Source organism: Cajanus cajan, chromosome 5, assembly GCF_000230855.2.
Source record: "Cajanus cajan strain Asha chromosome 5, NIPB_CcT2T_4, whole genome shotgun sequence".
Classification (NCBI taxonomy): Eukaryota; Viridiplantae; Streptophyta; class Magnoliopsida; order Fabales; family Fabaceae; genus Cajanus; species Cajanus cajan.
In genome coordinates, this window is record NC_138521.1 from 71,122,391 (window position 1) to 71,149,299 (window position 26,909).

General features: G+C 29.3%; 3 protein-coding genes across 5 annotated transcripts; all 3 read right to left on the reverse strand.

Moving 5' to 3' along the window:
• Positions 1 to 3,884: 3,884 nt before the first annotated feature.
• LOC109808471 (DUF21 domain-containing protein At4g14240) lies at positions 3,885 to 9,606 on the reverse strand. Of its 2 annotated transcripts, none has more exons than XM_020371492.3 (13): positions 9,202 to 9,606; positions 9,050 to 9,126; positions 8,842 to 8,925; positions 8,599 to 8,712; positions 8,098 to 8,181; positions 7,897 to 7,968; positions 7,349 to 7,416; positions 6,886 to 6,973; positions 6,723 to 6,796; positions 6,261 to 6,627; positions 6,113 to 6,159; positions 5,928 to 6,009; positions 3,885 to 4,134 (listed from the first exon to the last, which is right to left on the reverse strand). In XM_020371492.3, exons 1-13 carry the CDS (start codon positions 9,434 to 9,436, stop codon positions 4,060 to 4,062), a joined length of 1,467 nt encoding a protein of 488 aa, XP_020227081.2. In that variant the 5' UTR covers positions 9,437 to 9,606; the 3' UTR covers positions 3,885 to 4,059. The 2 variants fall into 2 exon arrangements, with proteins under 2 accessions (XP_020227081.2, XP_020227082.2); XM_020371493.3 differs by having other exon boundaries at positions 9,050 to 9,097; positions 9,202 to 9,289.
• Positions 9,498 to 13,782, reverse strand: LOC109808458 (putative E3 ubiquitin-protein ligase LUL4). The gene is made up of 6 exons (XM_083075888.1): positions 13,309 to 13,782; positions 12,783 to 13,122; positions 12,095 to 12,575; positions 11,795 to 11,942; positions 9,800 to 11,225; positions 9,498 to 9,637 (listed from the first exon to the last, which is right to left on the reverse strand). The coding sequence occupies exons 1-4, from the start codon at positions 13,319 to 13,321 to the stop codon at positions 11,829 to 11,831; spliced, it is 948 nt and encodes a 315-aa protein (XP_082932014.1). The 5' UTR covers positions 13,322 to 13,782; the 3' UTR covers positions 9,498 to 9,637; positions 9,800 to 11,225; positions 11,795 to 11,828.
• A 3,410-nt stretch (positions 13,783 to 17,192) lies between these two features.
• Positions 17,193 to 19,286, reverse strand: LOC109808459 (RNA-binding (RRM/RBD/RNP motifs) family protein). Of its 2 annotated transcripts, none has more exons than XM_020371475.3 (4): positions 19,021 to 19,286; positions 18,590 to 18,658; positions 18,301 to 18,407; positions 17,193 to 18,224 (listed from the first exon to the last, which is right to left on the reverse strand). In XM_020371475.3, exons 1-4 carry the CDS (start codon positions 19,241 to 19,243, stop codon positions 18,102 to 18,104), a joined length of 522 nt encoding a protein of 173 aa, XP_020227064.1. In that variant the 5' UTR covers positions 19,244 to 19,286; the 3' UTR covers positions 17,193 to 18,101. The 2 variants fall into 2 exon arrangements, with proteins under 2 accessions (XP_020227064.1, XP_020227066.1); XM_020371477.3 differs by having other exon boundaries at positions 17,279 to 18,210; positions 19,021 to 19,284.
• Between the last annotated feature and the right edge of the window lie 7,623 nt (positions 19,287 to 26,909).

The following is a 26,909-nucleotide window of genomic DNA, read 5'->3' on the forward strand; positions in this document are numbered from 1 at the left end:
GGAGAATGGTGAGGCAACAAAGAGGGAAGTTTTATATTATGAGGGTGTGTATCTCTATGCTTCTAAATTGGGATAAGTACTCTCAGGCTTAGCCCACAAACACATTTTTTTGGTATTCTCCACCAGCTTTGAGGAGTCATCATCTAGCTAAATTGGCTTTAACAGTTTATACATTAGCATTTAATGAAATTGTGTAGTAAACATATTGGGGTTGAATTTTTTTGGAGTAATGTAAAATCTCTCTCCCCTAAGGCCAGCTTTGTTTTATGTCTGTTGTTATTTTTAGAAAGTATATACATATTGTCGAAAGTACCTAGTTAATGTAATTTTTTTTATATATATACTCATTCCAGTAGAAATTAATTTTATGATACTAATTAGATTGGATTGTTAACAGTGAATAGAGATCAATGTCCTTCTTAAAGCTTTTACATGTACGATTAGAATCTCGAACATAAATTACTTATTTTGGTTGTTTGATGATCTACTTGAATACAAACAAATGACTTTCCATTTCCCCCCGTACACGCAATGTTACATGATCTGTTAAAAAGCTGATTAATTAATGACAACATTCTGTTGATGAAAGACATCATGTTACTTTCCACCAGTATCGTACAACATATGAGGTGATAATTAAAACAAGCTAAAGATGGGTTCTCTGTCACAAGGTGAAATTGAAATCCTAGCTGGACTACCTGATTGGTTAACTTTATGACAAAGTAAAATACTTGGGTTCATTATTATTGAAACTATGAAGGAGAATCCATGCAACACAACCTGAAATTCAGGCACAATTGCGGTTGCTTTGGGAATATACAATGTGCACATTCACAAAAGGTAGATAATACAAAGAGACAGGGTTGGCCACTACTATTAGGATGAGACCATGAGTTGTGTTAAGACCCTCTTGGCTCTTGCTTAGCAGGGAGACAATGTGACAGTGACAATTTTGTCATCTTCAATTCTTTTCAGGGACCACCCATGTCACCTGCTACGCGCTCTCACACAACCCTCTCAACTTCACACACATATATATACCAATAACGGGTTCTACTTCTATAAGGGCTACAAAATCATAGAGCTATATTTAGCTCCAGAGAACTGAACTGAACCTCTTGTGTCTGTTCTCTAGGCATTTGTTTTGACCATGGCAAGGCAATACTTATCAATGAGAACTCCAAAGTCCGGGTTGATGCAACGGTGTTCAAGGCACTTCAGGGAGCAGAAAACTAGATTTTATATCATATGGAGGTGCACAGTGTTTCTTATGCGGTGTGAGGATAGATTTTGATTTGGACATAGTTTTGGAAATATATTGAGTTTTTGTGTACACGCAGAGTGGCTGCAAGGCTTCAATTACATAGTCTCTGCCACAAGATTTGCTCCACCAAGTGGTTCTGGAGTGTTACTTTGCCTGTATAGGCCAAGTGGAGGACCCTGAATGTTTCAGTTGTTGATAAACTTGTATAGTTACTGAATTTTGTTGTACTCTTCTTTCACACTCTAGGCATACTATTCTTAGTTTTCTATTCATTAGCAAGTAAAACTTATGCAAGTATCAGTAGATGATTGTCAACACGTGTGTAACAAAATTTCTTAATTATCTTTGTGGTACGTGTAATCTCCATCCGTTTTAAAGTTTCTTATTTTCTTTTTTGGGCTATATAACTTTCATATCTCCCGTTCTCTCCAACAAAAAAAAAAAAAAAACTCTCCTTAGCCATGTCAAAAAGAATTCGGAACTTTATTTCTCCTTAGTGGAGAAATGTATAAACTAAGCATGAAGCATCTTGGTGAAATAATTATTATCAAGTACCAATGCTGTGATTTCAAACGAAATTTTAGTTCTCTCAAGTGTTTCTGTTTTCATTACCTCACAAATTTAATCTTGAATTAAATTAGTTTTAAAATGCAAGTGAAGAAAGAACAATTTCTTACTAGATCAATATGAAATTCTGATATAAAATGCAAAAGTTTCCTGAATTTATTTACTCGAGGGAAAAGTAAAAAAATCAGAGATATTGACATCGTTACAAGATACAACACGAATAGGAAGACAAAGTTAAGATGTTGAATTGAGATATAAATTATATCATGTATTGTATCATATCTACCACCCTTCATAACTACTCTCCCCAAGTTCTGCAAGAAAGAAAAATGGTGCGCCAAGTTCTGCTTCTTTTGCCTATTTTCAAAGTTAGTTATTTCTTTAACGGTCCAAACCCAACTTTTTATATACTTAAAATTCATTTTAAAATTAAATATCAAAATAAAAATTAAAAAAATATAACTTATTTAACACTTCTGATTTGTTTAATTTAAAAGAAATGACTCAAGAAAAAGGCAACGAACCAGAAGATAAGCAGAGCAGAGGAGATACAGAACAAGAGAAAGAGAAGAGGGAATTTTTTGTGAAAGTATTTTTTTTTTTAAATTAAAAAAAAAATACTTCATTTCATTTTCTTTTATAAAAAATTTAAGTGCTTAATTTTCTCTTTAACTAATTTTATAAAAAAAAATCAGATATGGATAAGGTATTTTGTTTTTAAAAAATAAGAAAATGTACTTACTATTTTTCTTTTTACGGAAAAGAAAAAAAAATACTCGAATTAAGTACTTATAGCTTATTTGAATTTCTATTTCTTTCGATTAAATGTGAACCTATTGTGAGAGTATGATTCCAAATTAACCTTAGTTTGGTGAAGAAAAAATAAGATGGAGAGAAAAAAAAAAGTAAAATAAAAAAATAAACACCTTTGATAGAAGTGAAATAAAAAGAAGAGAAATAGATAAGATATAAAACTCACCAGTTATTTTTATTCTATTTTTTATATATATATTTTCATAACCTTATTTGTTTCTGTCTTTATTTTTTCATGATCATGTTAAACCAAACACCTTTATTTTTAAATATTTCTATGTACCTTTCCTATTTTCATTCAATTTATTTCTTTATATGATACTAAAATTACAACTACATCAAGATATGCTCGCATGTTTGATTGTTTTTTTTTTTTTATCATAATAGAACTCAGGGACAGATCTACTTTTGTACAAGTGGGGGCAAATTCTCCCACTAAATTTTTTATGGCCATTATTTTCTATATATATATATTATAATAAAATACACTACTTATCATATTAAAAACTAAGTATTCCATTACTTTTTATGTTTTATGCTATAAAAAAATTAAAATAAAAATATTATTTTTGAAGTATATTTTTTTTATAAAAAAAATACATCCGAGTGTAATTTATTAATTTAATTTTTCTTAAAAATAAGTGAATATAAATTATCAAATATATATAATTTTTTGTAACATACATATTTAAAAAAAAAGCATATTAACAAATTATAATTGTAATATTTTTAAAATATATTAAAATGTACTTATTAACTTATTCCTTTTTAAAAAAATAAGTAATTGTAATTTTGTGTCGTATTATACTTTTTACTTAGATGTGTCATGTTATACTTTTTAAAAAAAGATAAAGTTTTAATGTAAGAAATAAATGGTTAAACAATTACTTTGTTACTTATATGAAGAAAAATAATTTTAAAAATATGAAAATCATTTAATATTTTTAAAATATAAAATCTCAAAAAATAATTAAAACATATATTTTTATTTTAAAATATATAAAATTATATATTTATTATTATAAATTTGTATAAGAATATTATTCTCGCTTCTTACTTAAAATTCCTAAATCCATCACATTCAGACCAACACACTCTAAATATTTTGGAATTTGTCATCCAAATTTTCTTCTCAAAGCCAGATATTTTGTCCTACATTCAACTAAAATTTTTAACCAGTTTTCTACTCAAAACAAACACACTTTCCTTTTCGTTAAAAACAGAAAAGACAATTTAGATCGAACATAAAATTGCAGCAGATATGCAAGCGGCACTAGCTTAATAACCTTCAACATTTCTACTACAATAAATAGCAATACATCCGTTTGAGCCCTTAAGAAAGGAGAGTTATTAATATGATAAATCATAGGATCAAATGACTGAAGAACTCTCCTGGGAGTATAACACGAATTCACTTATTGCTTCGTAGAATTCAATCCATTTTCTTCTGCAGATTTCTTCGGAGTTTGCCCTGGCTTATTTTGGCCTCCCTGGATGGTGAAAATAAATTAGACCAGAAGGAAAACATGATCAGCATCCAAGCAGGACATACCGTAACTGGCCAACAGACTTTAGGCAACAAATATAAAATCATTCTTGAACCCCAAAACCATTCTGGTTAGGTGCGTGTTTGGATATATGTTTGTAGAATTAATTTTGAATTAACATGATTTTATAGAATTTATTTTAATTAAATGTGAGATTATAGTAATGCGATTTTTATTTGAATAACAAATATTAAAAAATTGATTTTAACAAAATGTTTGGAAACTTGTTTCAAAATTGATTTTGGATGTATAATTACCAAAAATGACTCGAGTATAACAAGGATGTATATAAAGGTTATACATGTTTTGCAACTTCTTCTCGTCTCCATTTTATATTTTATTTATAGAAGCTTCTACCCTTAATTCACCCACTTTTCATTTACTCTTCTATTTTTTTTAAGAACCAACTACTACTACTACTCTTCAACTGCTATGTTTTCTCTATCTTTATTATATTATTTTATTTTTAAATAAAAATACAAAACACGAAGTGTCTCTTTTTTAAGAACCAACTACTACTACTACTGCTCTTCAACTGCTATGTTTTCTCTATCTTTATTATATTATTTTATTTTTAAATAAAAATACAAAACATGAAGTGTCTCTTTTTAACATGACTAAGGGTATTCATGCAACAAATAGTATGACTCAAGTTAGTGTTGATGCAAAAATTAATTCTAACAGCTTTAATGAGACTTGGGTCTAAAACTTGGAATCATGTTTTCTACACAATGTCAAACCGTCCTAAACTTGAGTTGAGCCATGTCAAACATGAATCCAAACATAAACTCAAGTTGAGCCATATCAAACATGAATCCAAACATAACCTAAGGAATTTTGAAACTTGTTGAAATATCCATGAATCTTCTCATATCCCTTGATGAAAATAAACTAATTTTAAATTCTTAAAACTTAATAGAGGGGTTGTTGGGAGGTAGATCTGCAATTTAATGCTACTCCCATAACCATAAGTGATACAGAATAGGAAACATCGCTCTACAGGAGCCATTAGATCTCCTGAAGAGTCAAATCAATTACTTGTTCAGGTCATTCAATGGCAGAGTTTGAATCGGATAAAAAGCATTTTTAGTCTTTGTAAATATGAATAAATATAGTTTTAGTCCTCCAAAAATTTATTTGTTGGCTTTGGTTATCATAAATTTCAATTTTTTTAAAGATGGCTAGCTAAATTTTTCGGCAGAGATTAATCAACAGTGAAGTCATAAATACTTCGTACAAATAATATGATTATTAATTTTTTTTTAATTTTTAAATAGTTTCTATCTTTACTTATTGATGGTATATCACGCTTCTAAACATGTTATATCACGTTACTTCAAAACAGTTACAGTCATGATATGGATAGATACATGTCATGGACTCATGGCATCAATAAGTGATGATAATGATAATTTAAAATAAATAAAAAAGATTATGAAAATCATAATCAACTAAAATATTTTAGAGGACTAATGAAAACATATTTAAGCCTATTGATTTTATTTTTTTGAAACAGTGTCAGAACACTATTTCCAACTAAATGCTTGTTTGGATTACCGTTCAGAGCTGCTGAACGTATATAGCCATGCAAATCATGGAGAATTACAGGATAATAAACCAAGCAGAGAAACATGAATATTCAGAACCTTTTTCAAGAGATTCATTTCATTAGCAACTACGGCAGACAAGAAACAAATATTAAAATCACGAAAATTGTGTAATGATAAAACACTTACTGCTCCCTTTTGGCTACTCAATCTTCGTGCTGATGGAGCTCTGGCCACCGAGGAAGCAGCTGCAGCCGCAGCAACACGTATTCTGCAAAATAAAATTTATGTACATCAAAATTCAGATTTGTAGCAATTTCATGCTTCTCTGCTACAATCCCACCTAAATTTTGAAAGTATGCACTCTCTATTACCTCTTATGAACATCAACATATTCATCTGTCTCGTCAACAATTTCTTCCTGTATCAAAGAAGCAATTACAATCAGTCACAAGGGTTGGAAAAAGACAAAACACTGGACAATCAAGGGGGGTATGTATGTCTCAGAAAACAGAAATTTACTTGCAGAAGTTCTTCAAATACATCTTCCAAAGTAATAATACCAATCACTTCACCATCTTCAATATTTTCTGCAGAGGGACCATTCGTTGTGCTATCACTACGTTGCATCAGCTTATTAATGCTGGAAGGCTTTGAAGGCTTGACAATGTCAACAACAACACTTCCTGATTTCTCATCCTGTTTCTGTAGCAACGGAGTGGTCAACTGTGAATCCCCACCAACACTATTGTTTTCTTCATTTTTCTCTTCATCAATGATTTGCGGAGTTTCTTTGCCTTTTCCCTTAGCCTTAACAACAGCAGCCATATGACTACTGCCCTTTTGGAATTCATTTAGTATATCATAGAGAGGCATATCCGATGGAACCCTGTACATATAAAACCCGTACACAAACTTTGGATATTTGACAATTTGTTTGAAAGGAAAAAAAAAACATGAGAATAAATTAATAGACAAGCGCACCGTGGAATTCTCCGAATGGATACAGCACTGACAGGGGTCTCTGTCTCTGGTCGTACAGTAAGAAGACTTTTGACCTAATTTAAATAGAAATGATGTGAAGAAAGAACCTAAAAAAGAATAAAATGAGAAAATATAAAGTCAAAATGTGGGGAAAAAAACACACCAGAAGAAGCCCAATAATATTCCTTGGATTTCCAGAATACACAGGAACACGGCTGTGCCCGCGAGCAAGAATTTTTCCCATTGCTTCCCTGATTTAAGATTATCAACATTAAAATGATTGTAAGGAAAAAATGAAAGAGGGGAAAAGCACAAGAATGATTCTACTATTTACATATGCTTTGCATCTTCTAACCAAGAATTCTGCTCTCAACATGCAAGCAAAGTTAGGTCTCACTAGTTTGGTGGGAAATAACTAGAGAAATATTTTCTGCATGTTCTAGCAATTGGAGCAGTGGAAAAGAAATATTCAGCATCAAAAAGTGAAGTTGTTTTCAAAACAAAAAAGTCAAAAAATTGAAAACAAATGAGTTCATCATCAAAAAGAAAAGTGATTTTCAAAACAAATTCAATCACCTATTTTTGACCTGCTAAAGCATAATGACCAAGAAATTAAGAAAACTTACCAGTCCAATTTTGAATTAACATCCAAAGAAAATGTTGATTCAATAGGAGTCATAGCCTCCTCAGCAGTCTGTTCAAAGACACAAATTAAACAAAGAAAGAAAAGGCAAGCTGGAAAAGAATACATTAAATGTGCCTTATATAAGTGAACAACATAAAGCATGATAGTTAAGTTAATGATGAATTAAAACACAGAAAATTCAAGTATGCATTGGAATGCACTATTTATGGAAAAAGATCACTGGAAGTAGATAGCCAAATTTGCATCAACATGGAATGGTATATTGGTATGTTGAAAAATATTTAATAAAACCCAGTTTCCTATTCCATGTCCAACGCCATTGAGTATTGACACTTCCTAGCATTCCCAAGCAGAAGACAAAAGTTACAAGTTACTGGGTACTTGACACTTTCTACCATCATCAGTGTATAAAACTCAAAAAATAGGTTACTAACTTCATATTCTACTGTATTGAACATCATAAACTGAAAATTATATTGGACTGACATGAAATGACACTCAGTGTGGCATGTGAAATGTGGCACTTACCTTTTCAGTCAAATCAAGAGCTCCACTGATAATTGTTGTTTCATCATGTGTAAGCTCACCACCTTTCCCAGCCTATAAACAAATAAATTCAACATATATGAATCAAACACCTAGACAGGAGTCACAGGACAGATGAGTAGTAGCTTAACCAATCTTGACATGACTTATTCTGTAAATTGAAAAATAATTACTAATTTATACCTCCTGGCTGTGAATGGAGACAAGAGCTTTTAACTGAGCTCGCCTAAATAAAGCCTCATTATGCCCCAATAGGTAATCCAGAACCTGGAACAAAAATTAGTGAGAAAAAAAAACACATTGTGAGCATTATGAGTAACATAAAACCCATCACCTATGAATGAAAAAAAAAACTGGCGCTCTGTGCTTTCAGTTGTGCAGAGCTACAATACAATTGCCAGGAGATTGACCAGGGTTTCAGCCCTAAACACATGCCAATAATATTTCTCATTTTCTGCTGCTAACTTGCTATAGCAATCTTTTAAACATGGAAAGACATATATAACTGTCTCCATCATCTGCTTTACAAAGACCTTAATTTGTCCGACACACCATACTCAACATACTGGAGATATCTTGAAATGGTATGCTATAATTTCCATTTGTTCATTCTCTTCTCAGTTATATTATATCAGTTATGAAAAGAATGCTAAGGAACAGAACAACCTCTGTTGGAGAATATACCTTTCCAACTGGATAAGAAACCGGGTAACAGATAATCATTAAAATCCGCACTAGCCATGCAAAGTTGGCACCTACAGCAAGACCGTATCTACTACAAATTGCTTGAGGAATAACCTGAAATCAGAAATGATTTATTTATTTATTTATATATGTATATATATAAAGGACTTAACAATATACATTGGATTCAAATATTGAGGCTAAACGAAACCACAGAACAGGAAAGTCATCAAAATGGCATACCTCCCCGAAAAAGAGGACGAAAGTTACAGAGAGAATGATAGCAACAAACTGATTGAATAGTTTATCTAGGTATATCGGCAGAGCCTGCAGATTGCAAGTTTGAAAACCAATGGCTGTAAAAAGTTAGGCAGGGTTTAGGAATCAGTATGAAGCGAACAAAGTACATACACTGCACATAATCCTTATGAAGCGTACAAACAAGTGTTACCTCCATGGCGACAGCATTACAGAGAAGCAGAGTAACCAGAAGCTGGTGCTGCTTTTTAACCACGGGAAGTATGACCGCTGCAAAAGATTAATCTATAATATAATATAAATGATTTTGATGTGTAGGAAGATTGGGAGGAAGTAGGTAACTACCGGCTTGCATTTTCTCAGAAGGAGAACCACTGCGCTCGAGAATCTCGAGGTCGACGAGGCCGAGAGACATGAGGCCGAGGGTGAGACCGGACATGATTCCGGCGAAGAGGACGAGGAAGCAGGAGATTCCGGCGTAGACGAACCACCACACAGATCCGAAGGCTATGCTTTCGTTGGCGAGGGAGTGGTCCCGCGTCAGCATCCGAGCCACCATTAACGCACTCACCGCCCTCATCGTCTCACTCCGATTCCGATTCTCTTCTCACCTGTTGAAGTCGTTCGATGAGCTAGGTCACGTCTCCGACCAATCATACGCACTGCATCGCAAACTAAACGCAGATCCCACCATAAACGCGTACTTTCACCCACAATAATTATTTTGTTATTTATCAAAGTCTACCATGATTCGTCATCGCTTTGCCTTTGGGGATATACTCTGTTCAGATAAAATAAAAAAGAAACATTAAATTATAGCATATGCAATGCGGGTATTTACGACTAGTCAACCACATCCATCCACCTGTTTATAATAGAAAATTCTCATATTTTGATATTTCATATTTGAGTTTAGTGGTAGACAACAGTACATGTACAGTACCTACGCTTACGTTAGCTGTGCTAGTAAATACGTCAAACAGAATCAACGTACAAACTTCATCACAAATAAATTCCCAGCACTATACCTAGCTCATTGCGTTCGTCAGGTCTCCAAGAGTTTCTCTTGTGAATTTAATTCATAATAAGACACTTTAAAAAGAAGTCACAGTAGCATATCTCTTTAAAAAGAAAAAGAGAAACTCATGCCTCTTAATTTTTTAAAAAATAGGTGTTGTAGGCAATTTATTCATAAAGCAACTATTTCTTTATTATTATTATTTTTTACATTTTAGACGTATAATAATAGTCCACTAAAAAGTTTTTTTTCTTTCTTAATGTTTTTATGACTTATTAACATTTTTTTTAACAAATCACCTTTAAAATTGATTTTCATTAAGATGAAGGTGAATTTTGGTTTTCATGTTAGAAACAACAATTGTAAATTTATTGTTAAGATTTTCAGTTGTGCAAAAACATAACCTTAAATAGATAATTATAGCAAAATATATGATATTGTAAATTTATGTTATTGAACCTAAAAACATTTAAAAAAAATCTAAATTATTTACTTAGAAGAGTATACATGCATCTCACTTATTTTATCTCTTCTAATTATATCTTTTTTACTTTTCCCTTTTTGTTATTTTCAATTTTCATTTGGAATTCTATTTTCTTTTTTTTATATTTTCTTTTTTTACCCTTTTTATTACTTTTTTCTTTAAATTTTAGTAATTTTCAGACAAAATTAAATTACTAGGGATACATGTAGTTGTGATCGTTATAGAGAAATTTCTACCCGTTTGTTTATGGCTCAATGGATTTGTTTCCATTTTTTGACTTAGCAAGATAATCTTTTTCTTTAAGTTCATGTCCTCCTTAAGAAAACCAGTTTTATCTTCTACTTCATCGGTTAGAGGCCATGGGTCAAGATCATAATTCCCGTCAGATTTTACTTGACATGATTTTAAAAAATCATCTTAAATTTGTATGGATATACTCAAATTAAATAACTTTTAGATATGAAATAGTATGATTAGGTTGATGTCAAAAACCATAAATTTCTTGAATGTAGATGAGTTGTAATTTTGGAACGAAAGATTTTTTTTTGTCAGATAATTTTTGTCAACTTGTTCCCATGTTTAAAATTTGAATAATATGAATTTTGTCAAAAAAAAAACAATTGAATAATGAATGAACTATAATGATTAAAATATACATCTACAAGGTCTATGAATTGTCATGCTGAAAATAGACAATCTCAAAATGTACAAAAAGCTTATTTCATACAAAAAAAAAATTATAAACACAAAAAAACTTGTGAGCCGCACGATCTATACGCTTTTGCAGTTTCTATCCGCGGGATATATCCGATCACTTGGTTATTTTGGCGCAAATTTTGAATATGAAGTTAAGAGTCCAATCTCTATCTGCAAAAGAAAAAAAAAAAAAAAAAGTTAATTTCATTCGTTGGATTTGACTCCCTCGTTATCAATTTCACATCTCAACAATCACAATAGTATTTTTACATGAAATGTCTATGTTTTATCTCTGTACATAAAGATTTGAAAAATAAACTGTTGGTTACTTAACAACTATACAATTTAATTTAATGTAAATGAAGTGTGAAGCTATTCATTTTTTAACATTCTTGAGAAATAAATATTTATTACACCTAAGCAGTTGCAAACTGGAAAAGTGAAAGAAGAATAAAAACCCATTTCAAATAAAATACAAAAAGAAATGACTTATTAAATCAATTTTACTTTTACATTTTCACTATTTAAAAAATTTATGTCTAAGAACCTCCCCAAACTTAAAAGTTTATGATAATACTAGTTGACTCTTTTTTTTTTTTTAAAAAAAAAATCGAAAAGAAGAGCAAGAATCTAACAATTAGGATACATTCTTTTTCTTTATACATCCTACGTCACACATGCATGAACTATAAACAGATTATTGAATGCAATTTAAAAATAAAAAATAAAAAAAATCATACCATGTAATAGAACTTTGCATAAGGCAACAATGTGTCATTGATTGTTATTGTTTATCTTGATCTCTATAAGTTCTTGAATTGGTTGACGGCATATAGGGCATTTATTTGATTGAGACTGTAGAGTTTTGGCACACTCACTGCACATACACTGGAAAATACAATACATGTAATATGAGAAATGAAAGCAGTGAAATAAATATAATGCTTATACATGACATGATGTAAAATAACTATTACTGAGTATGAAGATTGAACAACACATTACACAAATAATAAAGTTGGTTTGACAAGATATGATACCATATGTCTGCAGGGCAAGATAGCAGTGTCCTTGGGTTCCATCATGCATATAACACACACACACTCCTCCTCAGAATCATTATCATCATCAAAATCTGTTGCCGTTCCATATAACTCTTTCAGCTCATAACAAACATTATTAATCCACAGAAGCTGTCTAACTACTTTTACGTTGAAAGGACCAATATCATTACTTTTCTCTAAGATAGCTTGAGTTATTTGCATGTGAGGGGTTGCATCTAGTGCATAATTACTACTTGTTTCAGCACATATGACAAGGGGAAATTCATCATCTTCGGGTGAAAAAGACCTAGAAAGATCATCCAACTCGAAGAAACCTAGATCAATGCCTGTTCCTGAAGGCTGACAAAATTTCTGTCCAACTCCTTTTTCAAAAGTAAATGTAATTGGCTCAAACACCTCCGGAAATAGTGGACTGAACATACATCCTTCTTCTTTAACCATGTAGAAGATTGTAAAGCTGCCCAATACATAAGAAAGGAAAATAAAAGAAATCTTAGCTACTAATGACAGGGTTCTTCACATACATAGAATAGGTAAGTAATAAAGTAAATTGCCATTGAGTTAAGTTTAAACATGAACATTTGTATTATAGTAAGTTGATATTATTATGAAGGTTAAAATAGAATAACACAGGGCAGAACAAGACATCAAATAAATATGTTACCTGCCATCATAGAGGGCATCGAAATGAAAGGAAATCAAGTGGTGATGTGGATTGTTAGGATCGAGTTGGAGGGTGAGAGTGTGTTTGTGCAAATTGACAGTGTTGTTTATATTCTTAGGAGCATTGGCATTGGGGGGGGGCAAAACGGGAATTCCAGTTGCATAAGGCCAGCGACGATGAAGCAGAAGAGGAGGGTTGGTTGTGGGTTGTGGTTGTGGCGGTGAAAGGCAATAGCAAGGGTAAGGGTATGGAGGATGAAAGTGAATGTTTCTTCTTCTAATTATGTTACTGTTCCATGGATTTCTCATCCCAATTCTAACATCATAATGCCTCCTACTACCTGCCCAATCACAATCAAATAATATTAATATCACCAATCATTCTTAGCTACTAACAATTAAATTAAACATAATCTTTCCACTTAATTAAGTCTTAGTAATTCAGTATGCAAATTAACATTCTTGATTGGTAGCAGCCAAGCACCACTTAAGAAATTAACAGAATCAATAGTAGAAAATTAGAATACCTGCTAAATACATTGTTTTGTTGAGAAAACGTACGCAGGCCAACACGTATCAAATGCTAACTTCTTCAATTTTCAATCTTTCACAAATTGACTTTCTCAGTGTAAAACAGTATTAACTGAAAATACTAGACGTCTTTAAATAGGCTCATTGAGCTTACGCGTATTTATCTATTAGGTGTCACAATTGTACTATTAGTTATATCTATTGTCTTTAATTTATTAAACATTATCCACTAATATTATTTATTTCGATTAGATTCACACGTAATTATCTTTTGAGTCGTGATTCAATTTTTTTTTCTTTTATAACTCAGTCATAATTCTCTCTCAAATTTAACTTTTTATGGTATAATTCTCTCTCAAAATTTATTTAATTTTCTTTATAACTAGAAGATATAACTCTCTCTAAAATTAATCCAATCTTTTTAAAATTTATTATTTATTATTATATCCATTAGGCTTATATGTTATTATTTATTGGGTGTATTTTCTTTTGTAACTAGGAGGTATAATTTATTTCCAAAATTAATTTAATTTTAATTTTATTTTATAATTGGGAGGTATAATTCCCTCCAAAAATTAATTCGATCTTATATATATATATATATATATATATATATATATATATATATATAATATTAGAAGATATAACTCCATCCAAAAACAATTCAATCTTATTATCTATTATTTATATCCATTAGGTCTACATATACTTATTATCTACCGGGTGTAATTCAAATTTTTTTTAGTATAAGTATGAAGTATAAATCTCTCATAAAATTAATTCATTTTTTTAATTAGAAGGTATAATTTTCTTCTAAAATTAATTCAGTCTCTTTTAAATAACTAAGAGATATATTTCCCTCCAAAATCAATGTAATATTTTCTGATATTATTATTTATAACTATTATCTGTTATTTATATCGATGAGGGCTACATTTACTTGTTTATCGGATGTAATTCAATTTTTTTTTACTAGGAGGTATAATTCCCTCCCAAAATTAGTTCAATTTTTTATTCTCATAATCAAGAGGTATAACTTTCTCTAAAATCAATTCAATTTTTTTATATTCATTATTTATTATTTATAACTATTATCTATTATTTATATCCATTAGACTTACATGTACTTGTCCATCAGATGTAATTTAACTTTTTTTAGAATAACTAAGAGATATAATTTCCTCTCAAAATCAATCCAATCGTATTTTATGTCCATAATAATAATAATTATTATTATTGTTATTATACACATATATAATTATTACTTATTACTAATAAAGAAAGAATCACTCTATGTCCTCAACTGAAAAATAAATTTGTGATTATATCTTTGTGGTTGTGAGTGGTTACATTCTGATTTCTTATAATTGGTAAAGGGTATAATCTTCCAAAAGGTGAAAAAATCTAGGATATCTTTCTATATAGTTATATATTATAGAACCACAATTCCCTCTCAAATTCAACTTTTTATTTCTATAATGTGGAGGTATATTTCTCTCTCAAAATTAATTCATTTTTTTTATAACTAGAAGATATAACTCACTTAAAAAATAATCCAAGTTTTTTTATATTCATTATTTATTATTTATATCCATTAGGTCTATATGTAATTATTTATTGGGGTATATTTTTTTTTTTATAACTAGGAGGTATACTTTCCTTTCAAAATTAATCTAATTCTGTTTTTATTTTATTATTATGAGGTATAACTCCCTCCAAAAATGAAATGTAAGCTTCTTCAACTCTTTTACAAATTGGCTTTCTAAGTGACAATCACATAAAATTGTATTAACGGAAAATTCTACACTTCTTTAAATAAACTCGTTAAGTTTATACATACTTATCTATCTGGTCTAACATTTATATCTATTATATTATATTATATTATATTATATTATATATATATATATATAATTTATTTTTTGAATAAAAAATAAATTATAGATAATAGATAATATTATTTATATTGATTAAGCTAACACGCAATTATCTTTTGAGTTGTAATTTGATTTTTTTTTCTTTTATAATTCAGAGCTACAATTGTCTCTCAAATTTAATTTTTTATTTCTAAAATTTTGCGGTATAATTATCTCTCAAAATTAATTAAAAAAATTTATAACTAGGATATGTAACTCTATAAAATTAATTCAATTTTTTTTGTATTTATTATTTATTAATTATATCCATTTGGCCTTATGTAATTATTAATTGGATATATTTTTTTATAACTAAAAGGTATAATTTCTTACCAAAATTAATCTATTTTTATTTTTATTTTATAATCGGAAGGTATAATTCCCTCCAAAAATTAATTCAATTTCTTTTTATATAATTAAAAGATATAACTCCCTCCAACATCAATCCAATCTTATTATCTATTATTTATATCCATTAGGCCTAAATGTTTTTTTCTATTGGGTGTAATTAAAGTTTTTTAGTGTAACTATGAGGTATAATTCCCTCATAAAATTAATCTATTTTTTTAATTAGGAGGGACAATTTCCTTATAAAATTAATTCAATATTTTTTATTTAACTAATAAGTATAATTCCCTCCAAAATCAATCTCAAATTTTCTGATATTATCATTTATAATTATTATCTACTATTTATATCCATGAGATCTACGTTTACTTGTCCATTGGATTTAATTCAATTTTCTTACTAGTGGGCATAATTCCCTCCCAACATTAATTCAATTTTTTATTTTTATAATTATGAAATATAAATCCTTCTAAAATTTAATTTAATATATATATATATATAATCTTGTTGAGTTGTCTTAATTTTATAGTGATATTTGATGCGTTAAATCTTTTATTGAAAAGAAATAAAGGATGTAAAAAGATTAAATTGATTTTAGTGGAAGTTATACCTTCATTATATATATATATATATATATATATATATATATATATATATATATATATATATATATATTATTTATTACTGGTAAAGAAAGAAATACTTCATGTCTTTACTAAAATATAAATTTGTGGTTATATCTTCTTTGTAATTGTGAGTGATTACATTCTAATTTCTTGTAATTGATAAAGGGTATAATCCTCCAAAGAGTGGAAATTAAAATCGAGAATATTTTTTTGGTACATAGTTATAGATTATAAATTTATATCCATTAATCCTACATATACTTGTCAACCCGGCGTAATTCAATTTTTTTTTTTGGTATAACTTGGGGAAATAATTTCCTCCCAAAATTAATCCTTTTTTTTTTGTAAAATGAAGAAGTGTAATTCAATTCATATTATTTATTGATTTTTAAAAAATTGTATTTTAATTTTTTTAAAAAATAATATGAATTTAACTTCATATTATTACTAATTTTTATTACTTTTCCTTTGTGAATAGTTTTAACATATCTAAAAGTTTCAATAATTTAGAATTATATAATGAAAAAAATATATTTATTATCAATTGCTGAGTGACCATATGGTGTAAGAAAAAAATAAATCTTTTATTCAGTAATTGTAATAATAAAGACAGTGCAATGAAAAATAATACAATTTTCAAATAAAAGCACAATAATCCAATGAAAAACAAAACTAATTGCAATTCAACTGTCTTATGAATTGGACATCAATTTCATTTTCATTTATTGTGAAAAGATTAAATTAAGTTTAGCTCAGCTTTCACTTACTCTTGAACCTCTGCCAATAATTAGTAATACGAATAAATATTTTTGAACCAATCTACCATGAATTCAAAGGAATATCTATTAAATTAAATTATAACAAACAAAAGTGTGTGACTTGCCTTTACCCTTATTGAAGATTTCGTTAGATATCAACTACAATTACCAAAATAAACTTCAATTTATATTGAAGATTGGTATCAATAATACTTAAGATATTATACTTGAGTTTGTTTAAAATAAAAATTATACCATGACAAAAACCATATCAATTATGATCAGGAAATTCATTCTTATGTTAGCACAACACATGAATATGGGAAAGGGGGTGGAAGAAAGCCATAATTAAATAAAAAGCAAGAAATAGAACTTCAATTTCTAATTCATGACAAACAAACCTGAAAAATAAGCTTTTAAATTCAGCAGAAATCTGGCGTCGTGCTCTTACTAACCGATATATATCTGTTGATCCCAGAAGATTTTGATCTCGGAAGAATCCTCGAGGCTAATATACTGCTGCTTAGCCATCCTGTGTCATGAATCCAAATATAAGGGTGGCATGTTTCTTCTTGGTAATACAATAAGCTCTTCAAACTCCCTCCAATACTGCCACTCCTTCCAGGCATATATGCCTTATATATGCTTTTACATTTCAGTCTTTTGGAAGACCGGGCCTTCAACGTGTGAATCTTCTTCAGTACAGTATTGATCTAATCATTACTTGCAATTCCACTGGCCGATCACTGAGGTCCCATATCCAGAGCCTTGAGTGTGGTCACGACAGCTATAAAAGCAGCTTGTTCTTGATGACTAGCTTCCAAGCAATGTGGTTTGAGTTATAAAAAAACTTCACTATGTATTAACTCATACATAAATGATGCTTTTTGTGATAAAATGTTTAATTACTCTGCAAATCAAGTGGTCTCTCAACTCTGACGCTAAGGAATACAATGCATACCATTGAACTTTAGACACCTCACAAGGATAGAATATTGTTTAGCCCCTCCATATCAAGGAATTCATAGAGTCCTTAAACGCCAAGATTCAACAAGACAGTGGAAAAGTTTCATGGCACTGACAAAGTTATATAAAATTGCTAGAACAACTTTTCCTTTGTTTTTGGGGAAAGAAAAAGATGCTATTGGCCACTGCTCATACGATTAAAATTTGTAGGCCGTTGTCCTCTTTGAACTTTTTGATGATCTAGGCTTTGCAATTGTAACATAAATAAACCTGCCATCAAAAAACTGCACCACAAAACCTGCTACCAGGTCAATAACATTTTAGTATGGATAGGACATCTCTTATAGTTGGAAACTCTCAAAAGTCATGCCCACCTTTCCATTCATCTCTTGCACAGCCAATTGTGCAGACTCTTCCTTGGCAAACGAAATAAATGCAAATCCTAAAGACTGACTTGATTCTTTATCTATTGGAAGCTGGACTGCCATAAGATAAAATCAATTATAATTAAAATGATTAAATAGGTTCGACAGTTTCAGAAAATGAAAGTCCATTCATGGCAAACATATATTTTCTAGCAAGTATCCCGCTGAAATAAAGGTCAAGTCCCAAGATAGCCTGCCTGAAAAGCAAGCTAACAACCCAAAAAGGATTTATTATTACCAAGAGTAACTTCACCAAACTCTGAAAACACCTTCATCAAGCGTCCTTCGGAGGTTGAGAGAGGAAGTCCTGCATTGGCCAACCATGAAAACTTCAGTATAATGATTTTTCACAGAAAATGGAAATGGAAATGGAGAACTTCTTAAGACTAACATTGCAGGTATAATATCAACTCAACATGTTACTACATGCAATACAACAGATTTTTTGTGATGATGATACAAGAGTGGAATGGATTATGGATCAAATGATTTATAATCAGTCGTAAAGATCATTTATTAGATTATTGGTGACATCTACAAAAATCTTGAGCAACACTGAAATAATACTTGGCATTGATGGCAAGTGCTTAGCTTCTCAACAAACGAAAACGAGGGAAATTGACGATTTCGACACAATTGAAGGAGACCTACTATTGAATCGAAGGTTACCTTTAACGAAGATTTTGGGTGAAGAGGGCAAATTGGTGGAGGTGGAGCTGCAGCGAAACGACGCGTAGCGCAGAGGAGCAGAGGCAGAAATTGAAAGTGAAGGAATGGTGGCGCATTTTGTGGTCCACATCGAGGGATTCGAAATTTCGACCCGGCGAAGCGATACATATTGAGGTAGACGTGTAGGCATTGTTAGTACTTGCTGTGTCTTTGCCTTTGCCATCGGATTTCGAAGCTACCAACTTCTTGTGAATGCATAGAAAAGATAACTTAGCAACTTCTACTACCAAATTCCGAACCCCTGCCAATGGCTTATGGACATGGCCCATGTTGGCCCAATCTTTACTGAAACAGCCCCAAACTGTTGTTCATGGATCTCTCATGGGCTGGCCCCGAGAGAGTAAGCACTACTCTTAAAAAAATAGACAAAAAAAAGACGTCTCTATTATTTCATCCTTGTTTTCTTTCTTATTTTCATATATTCACGTTGGAATAGGGATTAGCATGATTTTATAAATTTTTCACATATTTAATTCAGTATGAAATTAATTTTTAATTAAAACAACATTAGGCAACTTCTATGTTGAATTAAAAGATTTATACTAAACTAACTTTTATAATAAAAACAATCAAACATAAATCATATATATCACTTCAAAATCATTTTTTTCAACTGTATTTAAGCACAACCTTGATCCGGTTTTCATTCCTCTAACAAGGAAAAGGAAAATGTTCAAACAAGCCTATTCTACAATGAGATAGTGAAGATTAATCTCTTAGCTGGTTTGGGCTATTTGCTGTTTTTTATTTTATATAAGTCGTGATTAATGATGATAAAAATGTTTCAATTTTTATTTTATATTTTTTAATATTTTTCCAAAGAAAATAAATACACTACCATTAAAATTGAAAATAAAAATTTAATCTTCTATAAATGAATAATAAAATAAAGAGGAAAAAATATTGATTTAATTATATATAAAATAATTAAATCAATAAAATTATTTTAAAAATAATTTAAAGTAAATGCATTGTAAAAGTAAGAAAAATTGAGAAAAATAATTTAAAAATAAATTTAATTTAATCAATAAAAATTTATTTTACAAATAGTTGAAGACATTTGAAACTTTTAATTGTAAATAAACAAATTGATTTCATTTGATATAAAAAAATTAAAAATGTGTTATATATAAAACCAAAATAAATATGTAACTGTGTGAGAATAAAGATAGAGAGATTATATTTCATTTTTAAGAATGACAACTCAAATCTGTTATATAGTAGGCTTCAATAAATCCTAATAATGTATATTAGTTTTGATTTCTTTCAAGGTGTCACTTTTTTTCTTGGGTACTATATACTTTTTTTTATTAAGATCACCCGGTCGAATTCAACATGTTTAATTAATATTTCACATGTGCATGCAGCTGGCTAGACGGCAGAACATGATAGCACAATTAATGAAACCATTAAATCTTTCTCTAACAAAATATCTAATCCCTTAAAGAGTAGTTAGCATGACAAAGATTCACTAATCCCCAATTCAATCTGATAAGATGTTTGAAATAAAGGAATGTCATAACAATGCGTATATATGTTTCTACTTTTGATGACGTGAAAGATTCTTATAATTCTTGGATAGATTCAGTTTATTTAGATTATGGAAATGCCGCAGGCAATTGAGAAAAAGATTTGGAAGAATATATAGTTTGCAAATTCATTATTATCATGTTTCAATATTCAATTACTCATTTTTATCATATTAAAAGAGAAAAATAAATTTTAAAATAAGTATTATGTTAATTTTTTATTACATGCAAAATTTATTATTATTATTATTATTATTTTAATTATGCCCCTAATAATATTAGGTAAAAAGTGATATTTGTGTTATATTATTAAAAAAAAATTAATGATAAGATTAATTTTATAAAATAATTGTTTTAATTTGTTATTTTTTTTTATCTGTAAAATAACAATGTTTGGGGATATATACAAACGCATGCAAATCTAAGATAACTATGTTTGGGGATACGATGACTTTGCAAAGAAATGCAATCCAAAACGAACAGAGAAAAAATCTAGGTGGAAGATATACATAGGAAAATCATTAGATCTACCTAATAAGATAACATCACAAATTAAGATTCTTATAGTGAAAAAATGACCTAACAAATATACTATCAAATCTAACTCCATTTTTGCATAAAATAGTGTGGTTTGATATTGTTGAAGATTCCATCACTCCCAACCTCCAAAACCGTGTATAGCTAGCTATCTAGCTACGCGTTTCTTAGTTGTAAAGTGGATTATTAATGTGGACCGTGTAAGTAAGACAACCACCCATTCCTGCTAAGGATATATGCATGCTACATGAAGACCCAGCAATTATCATATATAGTGTGTTTTAGTTTCATTTTTTCTTTTTTTTAAAATATAATTTTTATAAACTAATAGTTATATCTTCCGTATCTCAAATGTGATTTATTCATTCATTCTTAACAAGTTTCCAAAACATGTTATACAATTAACTTGGCCAGAAAACAAAGTAGGGGCTGGGAGCAGACAAAGTGAAGGGCCAAATTAAGCGAAATAGATAATTTCCTCTAGTGGTACGAAATTGGGTAGGGACGTAGGGTGAAAGTGGAGAAGAGATAGGAAGTAAAGGAAAAATTTAATTAGGAAAAAGAAAATGAGATGACGAAGACCCCAAAATTGGCAGCTGCTACCACACATTTTGACTCCTTAATTACTTTGTTTTGGGCAGCATGCACACGTGCACATTGGTTGTTGTTATTTGATGAAGAAATGATTTATGTAAAGTATGCATATATGCCGGCACCGTCGGCTTTTCATCCCATACACCTTCCCTATAATTAGAATAGAATCTGCTCAAGTGGCGTTGGTTTCAGTATAAATACAAAGATAACACGAATATATCATTATTTCTGTTTAATATTCTTTATAAAGAAAACAAAATCAAAAGGTGGGATAATGTAGTTTTACTAAAAAATATATATATAACGAAAAAGAAAAGGTGAAAACACTTAATTTATTATTCATTTTTATTGACCAAAATAAACCAATACTCTATTTTGTGCCTCATGCAGTGTCCCCGCGTCCCTCTCGAGATCTCATCCTCTTGGCTCTGGTCGCTATCTATAAATCGTAACAATTCAATTCACCGACAAGCACGTATATCTTCTATGTTTGAATAATATTTCGTCGACTGTCAAATCAGACTTTACACCCTTCAATTATTTGTATATCATTGTTTTTTTTTACTGAGTTGTATATCCTTGTTATTTATGTTTCATTGGGTATCTGGTGGTTAATTTTTTTGCAATATAATATTTACTGGCTTTACTCATAATTAATTTATTTTAAGAAATTTGGTTGGACATTTATAACGAAGTCTCTTCTATCATCCATGTTTTCTTTTGCATAAAGTTCGAAACTGAAACCCTAAGTACAATGATGTTCAGAGCATCGTAATGTTTACGTTCAAAATCCTGTTCGTTTGCTTATTCAGTTGGTTTTATGGATTCGCATTCCCCACTTCTCTTCTGAATAAATAAATATGGAGTTTTGGTGATGGAAATTAATTATAATTGTTATTATCACATAGTGGTAAGTACTACAAAATCATGCATAAGGTGATTTAGCTCAATTTAGTATGCTGTAAAAATCTTTGTAGATTTTTTAATATCGAATTCAACTAGATAAAAAAAATTACTATGATAGTAATACATTATGGTGATCAGATATATATAAGTTTTGATGTCATTTTAAAATAAAATAGTCTAATTCAATTAAAAAATTAGATTGAGAGTTAATTTACTTATATGTATTATTTGAATTATATTATTAGTTAGATGTGGAACTTCAACCAATTATATTCAATATTTATTTAATATTAATTAAATAAAAAAAATATGGCATGCTATTTTTATATTTATATAAAATATTATATATCCTATATTGACTAAATATGAGATCATAATAATATGGGTATATATAAATAGAGAATAATTTTTATTTTTATAAATTAATTTTATAAAAATAAGGTAAACTCCTATCCATTTTTTTATAAAAATCATTTAATTGATAATTAATGAATAACTCTTTTTATGACATAAAGATAAATGAGTTCTTTTTTCAATATTTTTTTGATCTTTTCCTTCCTTATAGCTTTCGGGCTTAAAAGTGGTTGTACACTAGACATTTTCCTTCTCAATAAAGATTTGTAGGTCGTACAGTGACTTATTGGAACGGTATATTGTCACTTAGTACAGCTAGCACACAATATGTGGATCACATAGATAGGATTGATGGGATACATTCATACATTTTGAATGGAAATATTATCTAAAGAGACTTTGATCCTTTTTTTGTCGTCTATGATGAGAATATTGGTTGTACCATCGAGTTGATGATGATTTTAAAGACAAAGTGTAGTTTTAGATGTATGTATCTCAATTAAGCTTTAGAACCATCCTACAAAAGTCAAGCAGTAACGACAACAGCTCAACGCACGAGTGCACAATGGATGGAGATGTGAGATTAAAAAATAAGAGACAAATATTGCGAATTAGCTACTGTACAGTCTAAAATATTATTTAGCTTTAAACACTTATATTTTTTTATGTAGAAGGAAATTTTATTTAGGATAAAATAAAATTTACTTTGTCCTCCAAGAATATGACAAAATTAATTTTAGTTTGAATATTTAAAAAAAAAAAACAATGATTCTCATCTTTATATATTTTTGGCATATGATAGATTTTGCCTCTTAATCAAAATCAAAATAAAGTATGAGGTCAGTGATGAAATTCACCCATTTAAAAATTATGAGAATTAAAGCTACCTTTTGTAAAATATAGGGCCTAAAATTAATTTTGATTACCATGAGAGACTTAAAATGTATTTTATCCTTTTGTTTGTTTATTTTTTAAATGTTTTTCACTTTTATTTTGTACTTTTATCAATTTAATAAAAATACACACCTATTGAAGCTTTTAAGTATTTTAATAAATTGTATTATATGTAAATATAATTTTATGTTTTATATCTAAAATTATATTTAGTAAAGAAAATTATAAACATATATTAACTTTCACTTCTATTTCATTTTTAATCTTATTTTTTTAATTAATTTTTTTATCGTAATTATTTTTTATTTCTCTACTTTTTTTTTTTAAATAAACCCACAAGGGAACATTTATGGATCACTATTTAATGAATTTTATAAACAACATTAATAGGTAATTACGTTTTTGCGTTGTTGTCAGTGTTTCTTTATTCCAATAATTTGTATTCATTCATTAATCATGCCCTTTAGTTTAGATCAGAAACTTTTTTTTTTTGGTAAAGATAGGAAAGATTACAAAGATGATCACAATGAGAATTGAACCTAAGTCCTCATACTTCTAACTACCCTAATCCTTCCCCACCCATCCACAATTTGGACCAGAAACTCTATGTTTGGCTTGATAATTATAAGAGTAAAGAAAATAGGAAAATAAACGTGTATGGTCTCATGGTATCGATATCTTTACCCTCATATATTAGTTTTTGTTTTTCGTAATAAATATTTTATATTAATATTATGATTATTAAAAAAATAATAATAAGAGTAGTGCAAATCTTTGATCTCATTTTAGGGTGCATAGGAATGGAAAGGGCAAAGAAATTGGAAAGAGAGAGAAAAAGAGGAAGATAAATAATAATAAGTGGAGTTATGAGAAAGTAGAGGAAAAAAAAAGTTAGGATTGTTTCCAAAAAAAAAAAGTTATAATTAATTCAATAATAATATGATAGTGAGTGGTCTTATGAGGTCAATAACAATTAATGATTAGGATAGATATATAAATTTTGATATCATCTTAATTGAAAAAAAAAATGATTTGAAATTTAATTTATGATTAAAATTACGTGTTACATTAATTGTGTCTCACTCTTTGTCTCTCTAATAAAATTTTGTCATGTCAATTAAAATACACACATAGGATTGAAAAAAATCTCTAACTTTTTCACCCCACGCGCTACTTGCTTACATTTTGTATAACACAAAGAAGTAACAAGGATTTGTTTGACAAATTATGTGTTTGGCCATAATTAGCAAAATAACAACAAAAAAGAACATCCAAATTCTTAGGCAAAGACATATTATGAAAGATGAGTTAGAAAAGAAATTTCTCAATCATTCCAAATTTTTCAATTCACATTTGAATATGATGATTTTTTTTTTTAAAAACGAACAAGCCTGGAATAGTGTAATTGTAATTTTTGTATGTTAATTCCTTCACAACATCAATAAGCTTATTTTCATTTTAAATACTATAAACCCAGTTTGTATTATTATTAATTAACTCGCAAGGCTTTGCCTTAATTGATGTTCTAACAATGAAGTGGAGGGCATGACATGGACAATAAAGATTTCCTCTACTTGTAGCAGTTATGAGGATTTAGGTTTCCAACAAAAGTGCATAATAGTCTCTTTAGCCTTCTCAAAGAAAGCGACAATAAAGAAGATATTGAGGTTCTAATATGAGTGTGCATCTCTTGGTAGAAGATCTAAATCATGATTGATATAATAGAGTCTAATTTCACTCTTTCATGTGATGATTTCCCATAATGAGAGACAGAACATAAGCAAGTAGCATGTGGAGTGAAACAATTAAGTTTTTTTTAATCTTACGTATCTATTTTAATCGACATGCCAAAATTTTATTAGAGAGATAGTAAGTTAGATGATATTAATGAGATAGATGATTCCAAATTCTCAATTCAATATAATAAAACATGCTAACTCATAAAGTGAAAATTATTCCTCATTTATATACTATATTTCGGGCATCTTTATAGTCGACGTAGGATCTTAAATACATTGGAATGACCTAAATTTCAAACAAACATTTCATCCCTCTCTTTTAAAGTTGAAAAAAGAAAAGAAAAAAAAAAACTCCCTTTTTATCATCTCTGTTTGTACTTCCTAGCTTCCTTGGCGATTTAACTCAACGAAAACCAGGTTGTAAGAATTTGTTTAATTCTTAATTTGGATTGCTATTGGAGTTTAGGGTTTCACCTTCCTAGTTCTCCCCTCCCCCCCTCTCCCCCTTTTTTATAATGTCTCCCTTTTCTTTTTATCATCTCTTGTTCGTTCTTCCTAGCTTTCTTGGTGATTTTACTCAACCAAAAACATGTTGTAAAAATTCGTTTAGTACCCAAAGTTGAATTTGGATTGTTATTAGTAGTTACTTTGACTAGTCTTGATTGAGAAAGACTGGCGGTGTGAGTGATCACAAATGATGAGATGACACCCCAAGACAAAAGCATGAAAGTTTGAGGGCAGTGACATAGACGTTGAGTACTGTATCTTCGGAATTCACCATTAAAGTGCTCCACTAGTCAACAATTTGACTTTGACTAGGCTCTCAGTGTAAATTTATCAAAAACAGACAATTCTTCTTTATCCATGTGTTTTAAGTGAATTAAATCTGTTGTCGTTTTAATTTTTCTTTGTCTCTTCAATGAATAATAATAACTTAGTAAAAACAATTCTTATTTAAGTATAAATTTTAACGAGTTGTTATTATTCAATTAAAGATATAAAGAATTAAAGAAAAAAATAACAAATTCGAAATCTTGCTTCAAATTGCTCTCACTCTTTTTAATAATCAGCTTATTAAAGTTAAAGAAAAATGTTATAAACATACTTTCTCTATCACTGTTTTGTTAATTTTAGCTGATAAAAAAAAACACTGTTTTGTTAATCCATTTTTTATGGATTAAAAATTAGTGTAAAAAAATTAATATCACAAATTTTGTAAGGGTAGCAAATTATTTAATAAATTTTTCTTTTGATTTAATTGTAATAAATTTTTTTA